General features: G+C 39.4%; 1 protein-coding gene across 14 annotated transcripts in view; it reads right to left on the reverse strand.

The window, feature by feature from the left end:
- TTC6 (tetratricopeptide repeat domain 6) overlaps positions 1–17,913 on the reverse strand; it is a 281,858-nt gene that overhangs the window by 69,705 nt on the left and 194,240 nt on the right. For 13 of the 14 annotated variants that reach the window (XM_051822786.2, XM_051822793.2, XM_051822794.2 and 10 more), the window contains 3 exons: positions 14,617–14,730; positions 11,098–11,217; positions 6,569–6,642 (listed from right to left, as the gene is read on the reverse strand). In XM_051822786.2, coding sequence (XP_051678746.2) covers positions 6,569–6,642; positions 11,098–11,217; positions 14,617–14,730 — 308 coding nt within the window. The remainder of the gene's footprint in view (positions 1–6,568; positions 6,643–11,097; positions 11,218–14,616; positions 14,731–17,913) is intronic. The other variant, XM_051822787.2, reaches the window with a different exon arrangement.

A 17,913-nucleotide genomic window follows, 5' to 3' on the forward strand; every position in this document is an offset into this window, starting at 1 on the left:
TACCACTGGCCCCTCCAGAGTGTCTCCTCAAATACTTCCCTAGACTTCAGTCCTTCTCTCATGAAATAGCCCTATGTTCTACCTGCACTATCATCTACTGAATAGTTTCCTTCAGGTCAATTCATTTTTCATTTAACTAAGTTTATTTTAAGAGATAATTTCAAGGGCCGGTGCTGTGGCTCACTTGGCTAATCCTCCACCTGTGGTGCCCACATCCCATATAGGCACTGGGTTCTCATCCTGGTTGCTCCTCTTCCAGTCCAGTTCTCTGCTGTGGCCCTGGAAAGCAGTGGAGGATGGACAGGTGCTTGAGCCCCTGCACCCAAATGGGAGACCAAGAGGAAGCGCCTGGCACCCAGCTTAAGATCGGCGTAGCTCCGGCTGTAGCGGCCATTTGGGGGGTGAACCAATGGAAGGAAGACCTTTCTCTTTGTCTCTCTCTCTCACTGTCTATAACTCTACCTGAAATAAAATTTTTAAAAAAAGATAATTTCTTGTTTGTGTGCTCCCTTTGACTCTTAGTCCTTTCATTATGATCAATTGTGAACTGAAATTGATCACTTGGACTAGTGAGATGGCATTGGTACATGCCACCTTGATGGGATTGAATTGGAATCCCCTGGTATGTTTTTAACTCTACCATTTGGGGCAAGTCAGCTTGAGCATGTCCCAAATTATACATCTCTTCCCTCTCTTATTCCCACTCTTATGTTTAACAGGGATCACATTTCAGTTAATTTTTAACACTTAAGAATAACTGTGTATTAATTACAGAATTAAACCAGTCATATTAAGTAGAACAGACAAAAAAACTTCTAAGAGGGATAATGTATTACCTGCTAACACTAACCGATGGAATAAATAAAGGGGAGAGTGATCCAACATGCAGACTCATAGAATGGCAGATGTCCTAAATAGCACTCTGGCCTCAGAATCAGCCCTAAAGGCATTCGGATCTGGCTGAAAAGCCCATGAGCGTATTTCAGGCATGGAAAGCCAAGACACTCTGGCAAAAGATCTCTGCGAGTGAGATCCCAGTGGAAAGAACAGGTCTTCAAAGAAGGAGGTACCTTTCTCTGAAGGGAGGAGAGAACCTCCACTTTGACTATGACCTTGTCTAAACAAGATAAGAATCGGAGAACTCAGAGGGCTTCCATAGCCTTGGAAACTCATGACCGGAGCATAGGGAGACTACTGATGCCATAGACAGGAGTGTCAATTGGTAAAGTCAACAACAGGAGTCACTGTGCACTTACTCCTCATGTAGGATCTCTGTCCTTAATGTGCTGTGTATTGAGATTTAACGCTATAACGAGTACTCAAACAATATATTTCACTTTGTGTTTTTATGGGGGTGCAAACTGTTGAAATCTTTACTTAATGCATACTAAGCTGATCCTCTGTAAAAAAAAAAAAAAAAAAGAAAAGAAATTATTTATCAACTCCCAACTTGACTCTCACTGGGATTAAACATGACAATAGGTCTGATCTGATTTCATCATCATTTAAAAAAAAATCATCTATTATTTCTCACTTTATGTTTCTGTGTGGGAGCAAACTGTTGAAATCCTTACTTAATGTATACTAAGCTGATCTTCTGTATATTAAGATAATCGAAAATGAATCTTGATGTGAATGGAAGGGGAGAGGGAGTGGGAAAGGGGAGGGTAGTGGGTGGGAGGGACGGTATGTGGGGGAAGCCATTGTAATCCATAAATCGTACTTTGGAAATTTATATTCATTAAATAAAAGTTTAAAAAAAAGGCAATTAAAAAAAGATAATTTCAAATACAAGCCAAAAAAATCAATATTTCATATCAAAAATAGAAGATATCCCTATAAATAAACAACCAGAGCTGAATATTGTGGCCTACCAGAAACTAAACCCAAAATCTGCATCAGCTGTTACAAAGAGTTAGAAGTTGTTAAGGACTATCTCTCTCATGTGTTCAGGAGGATTAAGAAAAAGTTCATTTTGAAACTGAAAAGTGATCCAGTTTCTCACCGAATGATTCAGTAAGTTAAAAGAGAAAATCACAACACATCCAGTTGGTGCAGATCTTGATTGGCTTTATTCACGATTATAGAATAGGGCAGCAGTAGAAACCAAAAATGGTTCAGAATGCTTCACTGTATAACAGGTTACCTTTATAACCAGAGAAGTGACTTCCAGAAAATGGAAAAGAGGTAGAGCTAGCTCAATTAGTTATATCACACATCTCTTATCTGAATATGGTTTAAACACTTTGGTCAGTGATTGGCTGAACTCAGCTACTGGTTACAAGAGTAAGCTACAATCTACTTACATATCAAGTGAGTTTACAGTTTGCCACATACAGTGGAAATTTTGAGTTTGGTAAAAATTGAGAGGTTGATCAAAACTTTGGGTTTTGATATCCTCTCTGTCATGCTTGTAAAGACAGAATTAGTGTCACTGGGAAATAACAGAGGAGCAGGTTTTGTAAGGTAGAAACAAGGAAACAGAACAGAGAAAGCCCTTCTTGGTTAATGTCAGGTTACTTTAGGCAACTCTGAGGGTGAGAGGCAATCCAGAGGGGACTTCCTTGTTAGGTTGCTTCAGTTAGAATGGGAGCTCCTCTTTTTAGGGGATACAAACTGGTCTATTTACTGATCTGTCTGCTTCCTTCAAATTTCACTTTGATGATGTGGTATTTGGCATAAAGCAACTCCATTTTGGCTTGATCTGGTCTGTTGGGTTAGTGTGGGAACTCAGTCCAGAACAATGGCCTCATATAATTTTGTTGTAACAAGTATTAATAGGTGAAAAGTAACTGAACTATTCAGGATTCTTCTTGATGTTTTCACAAGTACATCCCAAGTTGTGCATCAAGCATTCTGCTAGAAGAGTAACACAAGATCAACAGTAAAGCACCAGAAAACCTTGGCTTCTGATGTTATAGACAAGCAAAGGTCAATAATCATGAACGTGATCCAGCTGGTATCACCTGAGCTTCCTCTGAATGGTTAGAAGACACAGGATCACTCCCCTTAAGATGTCTACAGTGAAACTAGGCTCTTTCTCAATAACCGACACCCACTTGAGAAGTCAGTCTGTTCAGCATAGGGTCACAATGTCTTTCCAAGTGCCTTCTAGCTGTATTAATGAGATAATTTTAAACATAGCAAAACAAATTCTTTATCAAGAATAATCAGACCACAATGATTTTGCATAAAATGAGCTTAGTGGATTGGTTTTGCTGTGCTCAGTATTTCTAGCTATGGGTAGTGAAGGTTTAGTTATGATGCATACTTTCATTGACTATGTAAACTGAAATTGCCAGGACAATTCATGTTTCCCCAGATTTTCCACATAAATCAGAGAAATGCTTCTGGTATACTGAGTTCTAACTTGCATCATACACACTGCTCCTATTAGAGGGAAATTAAAACACTTTTCTGAGTACATATTCTGTCTCATGGCTTATAAATATAAATTCTCACTTTGTACAGCCTAACCAACTACAAAAAAAAAAAAAATGAGGCAGTGAATGGAAGCACACCACCACCATGTAGTATAAACTATCAAAAGGCAGTGATTGAGAGGCTGGCACTGTGGCGCAGTAGGTTAATCCTCTGCCTGCAGCTCCTGTATCCTATATGGGCACCGGTTCTAGTCCTGGCTGTTCCTCTTCTGAACCAGCTCTCTGATGTGGCCTGGGAAAGCAGTAAAAGATGGTCCAAGCATTTGGGCCCTTGCAACCGTGTTGGAGACCTGAGGAAGATCCTGGTTCCTGGCTTTGGATTGACTCAGCTCCAGCTGTTGCAGCCATTTGGGGAGTGAACCAGTAGATGGAAGACCTTTGTCTCTCTCTCTCTCTCTCACTGTCTGTAACTCAACCTCTCAAATAAATAAATAAGAATCTTAAAAAAAAAAAGGCAGTGATTGAATTTATTTCCATTTACCGATCTATTAAATAGAACAGTACCATTTAATGAGCATCTAGACTGTTTGCTAAGCAAATAATTATTAAACTTAAAGCTGGAAGGGACCTTCGAAGCCACCTAGTACACTTCTTAATCCTGATAATGACTAAAATCAAGTCCAGAGGAGACAACAGTGCTGAAGATAGAAACTTCCCAGCTTTCTGCACCAATAGACAAGGAGAAAACAAAACAGATGCTGCTGTGGAAACATCTATTTCATTTTTCTGAACATGTGTCTACCATGATGTCCTATAGATTGATGCTCTTATGAAGTCAGGACATAACAGTTAGCTAGTGGGAAAATGGGGCTGAATATGTTAACAGCATTCAGATAGAAATGGTTAACACATCACTTGCCACAAATGAGGTTAAAAAAAATAAGACATGTCTGTATAAAGCTCAAGTGATGTGACCACTTGCTGAAGGTGCATGATTCTCTTACAGTACTACTTACAATGGGTCCTGTGCTGAGCTTGCCTGGTTGGCCACACACACAAAAGCCCACGGCATTCTCCACATTCATCACATATGTGGCCAGATGTGCCCTACTGAGTTGTACAAATAAATCACAAATACCTCCCCAAACTCAGCAATGTGGCTTGCAGAATTAAGTATTTTAAAAATATCTTATGCAAATATAAGAATAGTAAATGTGCTGAAGTGAAAAGTGGGTAGGACACATCCCTCTGTGATGTTATTTTTAAAAATATGAAGGTGGCTCTCTCAAGGAGACCTAAAAATTAACTCTACCATAACACTCCTGGTGACTAAATTGGGCAACAAGTAGAATATTCAGCCCAAGGAATGTTGTCTCCTAGCAACCACAGGAGTGAGAACCAGAGATACACAAAGACTACTTCAAAAGCCTGTAACCCCACGAGTTCAAAGATCAAAGCCCTAAAATTTAAAGATTTATTCCTTTTTAAAATTTTCCAAACAAGAACATTTACTTTCCTCATTAAAAGACAGCAAAAGTGAATCCCCACAACCACAAACCATGCTGCTGTGGCATAAATATGCTATAGCTCACCTTGGAAAACAAAGGCATTTTTTTCAGAAATAAATATAAGCAATCACTAACCATCCTTATTGTGAAATTCAGTAAAATGTTAAAACTAAAATGTGTGCAACACGGACTTTGAGTTTTCAGGGCTTTATTGTTGATTTAGACTCTACTTTTATTAAAGAACAATAGAGATCTGGTCGGGTGATGAAAGTTGGTTACTTGGAATTGCAAAGCAGTACCAGCTTAAGGAGGCTCTGCTGTATATACCCAGTGATTACATTTCATAAAAGAGATTGTGAACCGACACACAGAGAAATGTAGTTACTCTAATAGTCACTAAACATGGCAGGGAGGTTGAGAGAAATTTTGGAGTCTTTAGTGTTCACAGAACACAACAACCTCAGACATTTTTGGTCGGCAGTCACCCACCAAAACAAATGCATCAGTTGTTGTTGTTCTGTTTCTTCTTGGGAATGATAATTACTAAAAAAAGATGCACTGTACAAAAGTCGCTGGACCAAAACAGAAAATGGTGCAACTCTGTTTTGCTATCTGTATCAAATGAAAGGTTCAAGACCGGCATAGGCCTTTTAATACAAAGGCATCTTCAGAAGTTCCAGTTATTCTGGCACTTTGCTCATGAAATGAAAAACATCTAACTCTCAAAGGAAAATGTAGCTTACTATTTATATCTTTAAGGGGAAAAGAAGCATGCCAGTTTCCTGCATAATTCAAGCTATGTTCTGTTCTCTAAACTGGGTATTTACATAGTCTAGTCTACATAATCTATGAATTCTCCTAATTTCCTCCTCGAAATTAACTGCTATTGTTTCTTATAAAAAAAAAGATCAACTATTTCTCAAAAAGATGGTAGCCTGTGTTTAAAATGCTCACATGCTGAATCTCTAGCCTTTAAAAGCAAAATGACCAAAAAAAAATTTATAGATGTCAAATGTATTAAGGTTAGCAATATCTATAGACTATAATTTATCTAAGTGTAGTTTAAACTGGACATCTTCTGTACTTTAGCCTTCTGTAATTGTTCTCTCCTTCTATAACTTATTCTTATAGTAATCTCATAAACAGGTAATAATTGTTTCTATATTATATTTTATGTAGGCTGTATTGTATTTTGTAGATATTTGATTATATTGTTTTAGTCTTAAGATTTATAATTATGGTTTTTTAATGTAGAATTTTCTGGAAAATATACACCTCTCTTTCAGAAAATGGGCTTTATAAAAGCCTCATTTTATGAACAAAACAAATTGTCTTATGCTCAGATATTTCAAGCAATGCATAATTTTATTATATATATCACCAGGATCCCTTCCTAGTGTGTGGGCTTAAATCACAGGGATACTCCCAACACTAGGATGTAGGTATTTACTTACTAATTTGGCTAAAATAATTAATGAGAAGACAAAAGGATGAGGGCACAGGTGTGGTTCCCAATGGCTATACAGGAGATTTTCTTCATCTCTCCCCATTTTTGTAATCTGTCACCTCCCCGACCTTTCCCCCAGTTTCTTCTCTTCCTTCCTGGCTTGTTGATGGGACTATAATTAGACACTTGATGGCCCCACTGGCTTGTACTTTGTCAGCTGTACTCTGTACCTGTGGTGGCATACGGCAGCAGCTTGACAAAGACTCACATTATTCTGTGTCATCAGTACAGCTTGCTTAAAATCCTGAAATGACAGCAGAAGTTTGTTAATTTTGTAATATTACCTTATGTGCTTTCTTAAACTTCCTTCTAACAGTGATTTCACTACGAATGTTCATAACATAAGCACTAAAATATACATCTCCCTGACATTTCATTTTTCCCTTATCAGATCACATCTAGAGAAAACTGACAGAGCACAGTAACCCCAGGACTGTGAACTCACTCTAAGTTTCGTGCTACTGGTCTCCACTTGAAGAATAGGGACTTTTCCTGTGAGGCCCTGCTATGTGCCATGAAGTATCTTGTTTATTTTACATTTTTTTTAATTTTTATTCCCAATGAACACAACCAGAGACTTCTTGACTGAGAAGGAAATTCTCTCACAGAGAACCTTGGGAGTGACGTGACTACAGGACCAACAGGCACCCAGGCTAGGGAAAGAGCCTGACTCGATCTTTTGTATGGATTGCCTCAAGCAGCTCTACACTTCTGGAGGGAACGGCATCGTTTTGTACAGGGATCTGAGAGCCCACCTGGAAGGGAAGATTAGAAATTCTAACCCTAAGAGCTGAAGTTAGGGAAGTCAGCTGGGATGGATCTGAATGGCCCCAGGAAAGAAGCTTTTTAATTAAAAATGCCAAGTCAGAGGCCTGAGCTGTGGCTTAGTAGGCTGGACCTGGGCCTGCGATGACAGCTTCCCATGTGGGCACCCATTCGTGTCCCAGCTGCTCCTCTTCTGATCTAGTTCTCTGCTTAAGACCTGGGAAAGCAGCGGAAGATGCCCTAAACGCTTTGGCTCCTGCACACATGTGGGAGACCCAGAAGAAGCTCCTGGCTCCTGGTTTCAGATCAGCTTAGCTCCAGCCTTTGCAGTCATTTGGGGAGAGAACCAGTGGGTGGAAGACGTTTCTCTCTGTCTCTCCCTCTGTCTTCTATAACTCTGCCTCTCAAATAAATAAATACATCTTTAAAAAATTTAAAAAGTGCTAAGTCTGTAAGACATCCTACAACTAGGGTCCAGGATACTCCATTTTTTAGGTACCAGAGACCATGGCTGATGCTTACAAGAATTTTAAAGCCCTACAAAAATATCTGAGGCAAGAAGCAAAACAAGAATATCATGCAACTTAAAAAATATTTAAATAAATATCTACAAATCAAAATATCCTGCCAACTGCAATGCATTAGATGGATTTTAGTGTTTGCTATAAAGTGAGAAAACGCCTTCATAAAGCAACAGCCAAGAACTGATCAAGAAATAAAAATGGCCCTGCTTTTTCCCAGAGGACTGCTTCATCAGAAATCTCCATGGGCGGTTTTAGTTTAACCTCACTGAACCAAGCTAAGCGGGGGTTGGGGGGAATATGGCAAACTCCTGTGGAGCCACAAAAGAAATACTCTCCTGTCTCCCTTCCTAGAGGCAAATTACCTGGCACTCCCCAGTCCCAAAGAGAGGAGCCTATCATAATCACCAGACTCTCCCTCCCTCCCTCATCTTCCTCCTTCCACGACCCTCCCTGGTTGTATCAGAGGGCAGAGGCCGGTTACCCTTGCGGAGGCGCGGGGGGGGGGGGGTGTAGGATGAGTTTTCTGTTATTATTGGGGGTGTACAGGAGGAGTAGTCAGGTCAAGTTGAGCATTTAGGGAAAAATTCAGGAAAATTTTTAGTCTCACATCAATCTGTAAATGTGGACTTTCCACTTAGACTTATGAACTATATTTGGATACTAAATGGAACTAGTTGAAAGGCATTAAGAAAGGTATTGTCTAGACAAATACATGCCAATCCAACATGCTGCCCAGGGATCAGGATTTTTAGCTCACGTACAGGCAAACTTACAAATGCAAGAGAGGTGCATTTCAAACATTCCACTAATATGGAAGTTCTGAGGGATGACCATGCAGCTTAAAAAGCTGAAAATATCAGATTTAGTTTTGTGATCAGACAAACTTACCTTTGTTTTACAGTAACGTCATCATTATTATGCTACATGGTAATCAGCAATGGACATCAATGATGACTATTAGCATTGAAATAAAGTTAGACACTGCTGTTTGTGATTCTTCTCTTCTACATTAATTCTCTTTCTAATATGAGGACCACAGATACCAAAAAGCCACACAAAGTCACTTATGTACAATGAAAATTCCTTCCACTCCTACCCCTCTGTTGACAAGTATTAAAAAAAAAAGTTTTTACTTGTTTATTTATTTGAAAAGAAGAGAAGCTGAGAGACAGACACATGGACACAGAACGTCCATCTGTTGGTTCATTCCTTAAATGCTGGACACAGCAAGGGCAAGGCCAGGCCAAAGCTGGGCGCTCACAACTCAATCCAAGCCTCTCACACGGCGGAGTGGCAGGGACTCAACAACTTGAGTGTGTGTCCGACTGTTCACATTAACAGGAAGCTGGGGATAGGGAGCGCAGCTGAGACTTGAACCCAGGTACTTGAGCACGGGATACGGGAAGAACACGTGGCATCTTAACCGCTGTGCCAAATACCTGCCCCATGGTCCATTTATCTGTAGTGACTTCCACACATGCTTTCTTCCTTCCTGTGTCAGGGGTTGGGTTCTTGAACTCGTTCTTTTCCATCTCCTCAAGAAATCTGTTCAGTTGTGTCTGCACATACATGTCTGTGAGTGTGTGTGTGTGTAAAATTACACCTCAAGTGTGTTTCTTTTTTTAAAGATTTATTTATTTATCTGAAAGTCAGACTTACACAGAGAGACAGAAGGAGAGGCAGAGAGAGAGAGAGAGAGAGGTTTTCCATCCGCTGTTTCACTCCCCAATTAGCTGCAATGGCCAAAGCTACACGAATCTGAAGCCAGGAGCCAGGAGCTTCCTCTGGGTCTTCCCATGTGGGTGCAGTGGACCAAGGACCTGGGCCATCTTTCACTGTTTTCCAAGGCCACAGCAGAGAGCTGGATCAGAAGTGGAGCAGCCAGGTCTCAAACTGGCACCCACATGGGATGCTGGCACTGCAGGCAGCCGCTTTACCTGCTATGCCACAGTGCCAGCCCCTAAAGTGTGTTTCTTATAACCAGAATACGTTGGAGCTTGGAAGTTTTCTAAAATTCCAATGTGACAGTCACATTGTTTTGACTGGTATATTTTGAACATTTCTACCTAAAGTAAAGCTGCTGATATGGTTGGACTTACTAGGTCTGCTATTTTTTATTTTAATTTTATTTATTTTCTGGTGGTAGCCTCTGTTTCTCTCCATTTTCCCTTTCCAGATTATGTTGGATTCTTTTAAAACTTTTTAACATTCCCCTTCAATTTATCTACTTTGTTCATGACTGAGGCGGTCACATTCGAGTTTAAACCTAAAGGAAAGCAGGTCATGAGTCATACACAGATCAGCTGGGAAGAGCTTGTGTAAAGGCCCGGGAAGGGAGGGAGCTGGCATTTCCAAGGAGTAGCAGGAGACCAGAGTGGAGGAACTGGCGTAGAGAACAGAAGACTGTTTGGCCATGAGGTCCAAGCGGTGGGCAGCAAAGAGATCAGGCAGGATCTCGGCTGGTCACATTTTAGAGCTCAGAGTTTATTATAATTGTGATGAGAAGACAGAGGAGGGTTTTCAGCAGAAGAATATCTCAATCTGTTGCATCTTATCTACTGAAAACAGAGGTTCTTGAGCTCTTCCTGCCTCAAAGATAAAGAGATTTCCAGTCTACATAACTACCTAAAAGAACGTGAATGCTGAGATTATATTTCATCACAGTGTAAACTGCACCTACTTTCTCCCTACAAAAGAAGTGATTCTATTGGACAGACTCAAAAGGTGACCTCAGATACAGAAAAACAAGGGGAGTCATCCTTGGAGGTGAAAAGAACAGGAAACACTCCAATATAGAATGTTACTGTGTAGTTCCTCAGAAACAAAGACACAAAACTGCTACTATTTAACTATATTCCATAAACTTCTATTTAGTGTTTGCTTGTGTTTCTTAACCTTAATTCCAAAGTTACCAAAAAAGTTTAAAATGAGAATTATGAGTTGTGTTCCATTATTCTATAATGAAATGTTTCAAACTGTTTCTTTTCAATATATTAAATATACTTTCCTTCTACTACAATTGTTAATGCCTTTTCCCACAAACTGAAGAGCCCATGCTCCCAGTAGCCCATTCAAATTTATTTTGATATATTTTCATTGGGGAAAAAGCAACATTGCAAATGAAAAGGAAAAATTAGTAGTAGAGTAAGTGATGTATAAATCATTTTATTTGCCAAATAATTGAATGCCATGTGTACTCCCTTGGGGAAGGAGGATTGCTAGTCTTGATTAAGTCAAACATTGTGGTAAAGATTCTATTAGCCATTCCAACTATTTCAATACAATTCTTGCCAAAGCTATCACTCATTAATATTGCCATTGGGTAGCAATACAGGTTGGTTCACTAGTTTTCAGCAGTGAATGTGCAAAATCAAGCGCATTCATTTCTTATACATCCATAGGAGGCTTACCTCTACTGCAAAGCCATACTGCTCTAGTTCCGCATAGATGCGTCCACGATTAATGAAGGTATTTAACGTTATAGTTTCTCCAGGATCAAGAAGGAGGACAATTCCATAATCTGTCAATGCCTAAAAATAAAATAATCACTTACAACCTAGATGGACCTCTTCAGAGCCTTACTTCATTGGCCAGAGAGAAATGTGTTTATGCTCAAACTAGGACCTCAAAGGCAGTTCTTTAATTTGACTAATAATTTGGGGGCAAGATAATCATGTGTTAGATTTAAAAGGTCCCCTTGGTTAAATATTATGGACATTGCTACTTAAAAAATCTATTTGAGAGGCAGAAAGACAGAAAGAGAGATGAGATGGAGAGACAGACAGACATAGAGTAAGGGAGGCTCCCATCCACTGTTCACTCCCCAAATTCCTACAATATCCAGGAGTGGCCTGGCTGCACACAGGTGCCAGGAGCCCAGTCGAGGCCTCCCATGTGATGGTAGGAATCCAGTCACTTGAGCCATCACTGCTGTCTCCTAGAGTGTGCATTAGCATAAAACTGGACTCAGAGCTATAGGTGGGTACTGAATCCAGGTACTTCAATATGGAACTCTGGCATCTTAACCAACATCTTACCTGCTAGGCCAAACTTCCACCCCGGATATTGCTTACATTTCAGATGTTATTGATGAGCCACGGTGTGTGTATTTTACCTGTGTGTGTGCACGCATTGGAAGGGAAGGACCCAACACTCAACACTCTCCCTGCCTCCACCCCACACACAATGAATTTCAGAAAGTAATGGTTGATGTTAAAGCTATGTGGCTAGGGTGTGAGGATGGGAGCACAGAGGTTGATTTAGAGGATGAATCTAGGCCTTGACCTATCCTGGAATGCATCATGCCTCAACTATTAGTACTAGCTTCTCAATTTGGGAAAAGTTATGTAACATTAAAATTCAGCTTCCACATCTACAAAATAGGGATATTAAAAATTTAACATGTTTTTATAAGAGTTATAAGGGAAATAAATATTTGTATTGTAAAGTTCTTACCTAATGCTTGTCAGACAATAAACTAAATAAGTGGTAACTGTTACTGTTTTTATTAATAAGAGTGGTACAAGTAGAACACATCTTCACCTAGTTTTTATGAAACTGTATCTTGGGAGGATGCCTAAGTGTGTTTTCTGCAGAAAGATACTCAGTTTTTCTCAGCCTAGTAATGGCAAGAATGCTGAGAAACAGGCGGAGGTAGACAAAAAGGGAGGAGGTGACATGGTCGAATGATAACCACTGCACATGCTGAGGTCAGATGGTTTTACAAAGCCACATAAGGACTGTTAACCCCAAAGCCAACAAACCTGTGAACAGGGCACAAGTCCCTAGCTCCCAAGGTGACCTGCATGAGATTTCTGACTTCTCCCTTCTTCCTACTTCCAGTTCCTCATCTTTAAACTGAGTGAATTGGATAGAATGTTTTGGGGTCCTGGTAACCAATAAGTTATTATTCAAATTCCATATCCCTTTATTTAGGCACTTTTGTAGTTTCTTTATTAATAGAGTGCTGGCTCCTTCCTACAGCTGAGATAATAAATGAGGGCTTCTCCACTTAGCCCGTTGTATATGGCCTCAAGGTTACCTTGCTGGTGGGATTGTGGCAGGGGCAGTCATCAAAGACATCTGCTAAATAATCCTTTAATTAGCTCCTAAAAATCATAATGATGTCCTTGTTCCCTTGGTAAAAATTCATTTTTCCTTTGTCCACATTTCTGGAGGAAACTTGATGGTCTGGTTACCAGAGAGTTTGTATTCTCTTAGGTGAAAACAATGTTTATCATCTTCTTGCCTGGCCTTCCAGGGCTTGTAAATTTCCATGTTTTAAACAGATTTAACTGTCCAATTATCAAAGGGATCAGGACTGTTTCACTCAGAACAGTGGGATGGAAGGTCTTTTTTCAAGAAAATTCTTCATTTACTATGGAAGTGGGCAGAAATGAGGAGAGGGAGACAAGCAGATAACAGAGAAAGTGAGGCAAGAGACTGGGACTTGACCAAAGAGCTCACACATGAGCTGTTCTCCCATGAAAAATTCTCATGGACAAAGGTCCAAGCTGGCAAGGAGAGAGAAGAGAGGGGTAATATTAGAAAACACAGCTGTGAGTTTGTACTGAGAGGTGACACTATGTCAAGACAAAAAAACGGTTTTGCTGTAGCCAAAGTTAGGCCTTGAAATACACAGGAAAATCCTGGTCACTGGCTCTGCAGAAGTGGAAACCATCACAGTTTTGTTGGCAATCACTCTTAAAACTCTGCAGGTGGGGCCAGCACTGTGGTGTAGTGGGTTAAGACTCCTCCTGAGGTGCCAGCATCCTATGTGAGTATAGGCTCAAGTCCTAGTTGCTCCACTTCCAATCCAGCACCCTGCTAATAGCCTGGGAAAGCAGTAGAAGATGGCCCAAATGCTTGGGTTCCTGCACCCAAATTGGAGACTCGGAAGAAGCGCCTGGTTCCTGGCCTTAAATAAGCCCAGCTCTGGCCGTGGAGGCCATTTGGGGAGTGAACAGTGGATGGAAGACTTCTCTCTCTCTGTCTCTCCCTCTCTCTGTCTGTAATTATTCCTCTCAAACAAATAAGTCTTGAAAAAAAAAAAAAACCCTCTGCGGGCAACATATAAGTAGAACATTGACTCAAAGGATTAATCATGTAATATATTTTAAATATACATGGCTTTAAACGCTCACATAAGCATTGCAAAATTAATTTTCATTTGATCATTGCAGAAATGGCATAAGAAAATTTGGTGAGTACAAAGTGTGAAAATTCATTATACAAAATGGACTCATTCCTGTCACACCCCACTAAAACAGAATACAAAGTCATGGAAAAGAAAGGGAAATAAATATTCAGGTCATGGATGCCTGTTTCAATAACAATCTTACAGGATTACTCCAACGAAACAGCCTGTCAGAGTTTTAAGATTATTTTTATGTAGCAATTGAGGAAGAAACTGCCAACCAGGACCCTGCCACTAGCCTGTCTGTGCGTAGCCGCTGCTGCTAAAGACCTGAGCTCTCCAGCTCTCACAGGCACTGACAGTCCCAATGGACTTCTACTCAAAATAACTTGCAAAGATTTCGATTTTCTAAAAAAATTCCCCAACAATTTTTTCACTGGACATAGCAGAGGTCACCCCAACCTGTGCAGGGCCATCCAAGATTGCAATCCTTTTCTCTGTTCACTGATGTAAGAGTCATCTCTGTTTTTGTTTGCCTTTGATACAAATCAATTAAATATCCATATTCTTTGAAATAGTACTTTGGATTTTCATTGTGTGTGTGTGTTTCCATAGAAATTACAGTTCAAAATCATAGCAGAAATAAGAAAACATGTTAAACAACCTTTAAATGTATTTACAAACGCTTAACATGTTGTTTATCAAATACTATTTATTGACTGCTGAATTCAGCAAACTATTGAATGCATGTTGTTTAACAAATGACTTAAATGTGTTCTTCACTAAATCTTACCGTTTGATTTTCCCCTATCTTGGTATAACATAATGCTCTGTTATAAAATGATACATAATTTCTTTTGTCCATGTTGATAGCCGTAGTTAAATCTCTAATTGCTAGCTTATAACTCTACAAAGGAAAAAAAAAAATAACTGCATGAGAAGGATAACCATGACAGACTGAAATTTACTTGTCATATAAAATATTGATTCTATCAGAGTTTTCAGAATACTCTCACCATGCTTAATTTCATCATCTGTGAAATTAAGACAATCAAACTAATCTTTCAAAGTTAATTAAGAAGATCTCCTGATAAAAATTATTCTTATAACTTTTATCACCTGCGGATAAAATTAAATATATGAACAGCTGATACTGCTATAAGGGGGTAGAAAATTATACTTATTGATACTTATTGATAAGAGGGAGGCAACTCCTATTTATTCAGCAAACATTCACCAGAACTTGCTTACTTTTGTTATTCACACTGTCACTAATCACCCTCGTGTTTTCTGCCTTCATTCTCTTATGCTTCCTCTTTGATTCTTCTCTGATACCTCATATCATTGCTTTCTATAGTAATTATATCATTGCTTTCTATAGTAATTTTCTTGGAATTAAAACATAATGCAAGGTCTTATCTTTGCTGTAAGGTATTCATCACAAAATATTTCATGTGAAAAAGGAAAGCTCAGAAAAGAAAATGGGGAGAAACAAAATATTCCACACAGTGCCGGCTATAAGTGGTGCTGTTCCCACTGTTTAACCCAGTGAGGGCTGTTTAGGAACCAATCCCAAATGCAAGCAATGATTTGGCTCTCAGTATATATAACTGTATGACCTAAAATAATAAAAGAATAAAGAAATTTTAAATACTACAAATGTCTGTTAACTGGTTAAAAATAAAGGCAGAATATTATCCAATCATAAAAATATGTTATCTTCAAAGAAATTCTGTAAGTGATGTAAAATGGGATAATGCCCTGTTCCCTTATATATTTTCTAAATTGTCCAGGATGAATACATTCTATTTTCTTATTAAAAATGAATAATTAGTGTTATTTAAAATGTAGATCTCAAAAAATAAATATCACTATTTTATGAAAAAATATGAATTAAAATTCCTTTTGATGCATTGTAAGTAAAGTTTCCTATGTAGTTTGCCCTTCAGATCATAGCAATTGTGGTATCACGAAGGGTAAAGAAGAAAAGGAGCGTCCAGAGACTCTGCTTATTCCAAAATGTCAGTAGGAGGCGGAACCATGATGGCAACTGAATACGAAGCTCTGGTAGCCACCTCCCCACAGAAACAACAAGGTAAACAGCTACACATGCACCCAATCACCTTCAGAACTACAGAAACCAGGAAGAAACCACAGGACCTCGTCCTATTATAAGAAAACAAGGAGGAACGAGTTGCCTCTGTCATCCCTCCCCAGTTCCAAGAAGCAGCACAGGATGGAGAAGGAGAGCCAACTGAACCCGGCAGCAGGCCCACGGTGAAAAAATTTAACTGGGCTGAGCCCTCTGTCTCCAGTCCCATGCTCTTACCGTGGAGTGAATACTTGGAACTTCCATAACTAGAGGGCTTCCACCACCCCTCCTCTAACCACCAGCAGAAAGCAAAACTGCAGCCAAAGGGAAAGGCCTGGAGAGGGAGCTCAGGGCAGCAGCTTGGAGCTCAGAGCCTGGCCTACCAAGGAGACTTGGCCACCTGAATAAAAAACCCTAAGGCCTGTACCACCCAGCAAAGCTTTCAAACTGAGCTGCCAGATTTGCTTGCCATTAGGTAGACATCTGCTTGCAGGTGACTCAGGCTCATGTTTCCATAGGCATGGAGGGCACCACCAGGTGTGATCAATCTGGGACCAATCTTTCTTTTTCACCCTCTTCCAATCTTAAGCAGATAATAAGGGGTCAAAGGACAGTGTCTTAGAAATCAGTGGTGGGCTAGTAAAGCCCAATGCTAGGCAGATCCTACTAATTTCTTGAAACAAATGAAAATGGAAACAAAATACATCAAAACCTATGGATTACAGCAAAAGAAGTACTAAAAAGAAAGTTTATAGTGAGGCCAACACTGTGGCATAGAAGGTTAAGCCTCCACCTACAGTGCCGGAATCCCATTTGGGCACCAGTTCGAGTTCTGACTGCTCCACCTCCGATCCAGTTCCCTGCTAATGTGCCTGGAAAAGCAGCGGAAGATAGCCCAAATACTTGGGCACCTGTGCCCATGTGGGAAACCCATAAGAAGGTCCTGGCCCCATCCACCCCAGCTGTTGGGGAGTGAACCAGTGAATGGAAAATCAATCTCTCTCTCTCTCCCTCCCCCTCTCAGCCTTTCAAATAAATCAATCTTAAAAAAAGAAAGCTTACAGCAATCAATGCCTACATCAAGAAAAACAATATCTCAAACAACTTATGGCTGTACCTCAAAGAGCTAGAAAAAAAGGAACAAATCAAAATATTTGCAAAATAAAAGAAATATTAAAATTCTGAGCATAAATGCATGACATAAAGATGAAAACACACAAAAAACTAATGAAATGAAGAACTGATTCTTTGAAAAGATACAGAAAAGTGATAAACCCTTAAGACTAATCAAGAAAAATAGAGATGTTTTGAATACATCGAATTAGAGATGAAAATGGAGGCATTACCACTGATATCACAGGAATACAAAGGATTCTTAACTCTATGGCAACAAACTCAATGCAGCAGAAATGGACACTCTCTTGGACACATATGCTTTACCCACATTGAATCAAGAGGAAACAGAATACCTTCACAAATACCAAGTTATGAGATTGAATCAGTAATAATAAAAGAAAAAAAACATTCTCTAAGGATGCGATGGCTTCACTGCTATATTCTACCAAAACTTTTAAGGAGTAATTAATACCAAATTTTCTTAAATTATTAAAAAAAAAAGGAGAAAGAATTCCTCCAAATGAGACCAGCCTGACTAGCCTTATCTTGATATCAAAACCAGACAAGGACAGAACAAATACAGAAAGCTGTAGGCCACTATCCTTGATGAACACAAATGCAAAAATATTCTGCAAAACACTAGCAAACCAAATCCAACAGCACATTAAAAAAATCATTCACCATGATCAAGTAGGATTCATCCCAGGTATGCAATAGAATGAAGGCCAATACCACATGATCACCTCATAGAGATGGAACATGTGTTTGGTAAAACTCAACACCCCTTCATGATTTAAAAAAAAAAAAAAAAAAAAAAACTGACAAAATTAGAGGTAGAAGGAACATGCCACAGTGTAATGAAAGCTATGTGTAAAACCAGAT

The sequence above is a fragment of the Oryctolagus cuniculus genome, chromosome 12 (genome assembly GCF_964237555.1).
Source record: "Oryctolagus cuniculus chromosome 12, mOryCun1.1, whole genome shotgun sequence".
NCBI classification, from domain to species: Eukaryota; Metazoa; Chordata; class Mammalia; order Lagomorpha; family Leporidae; genus Oryctolagus; species Oryctolagus cuniculus.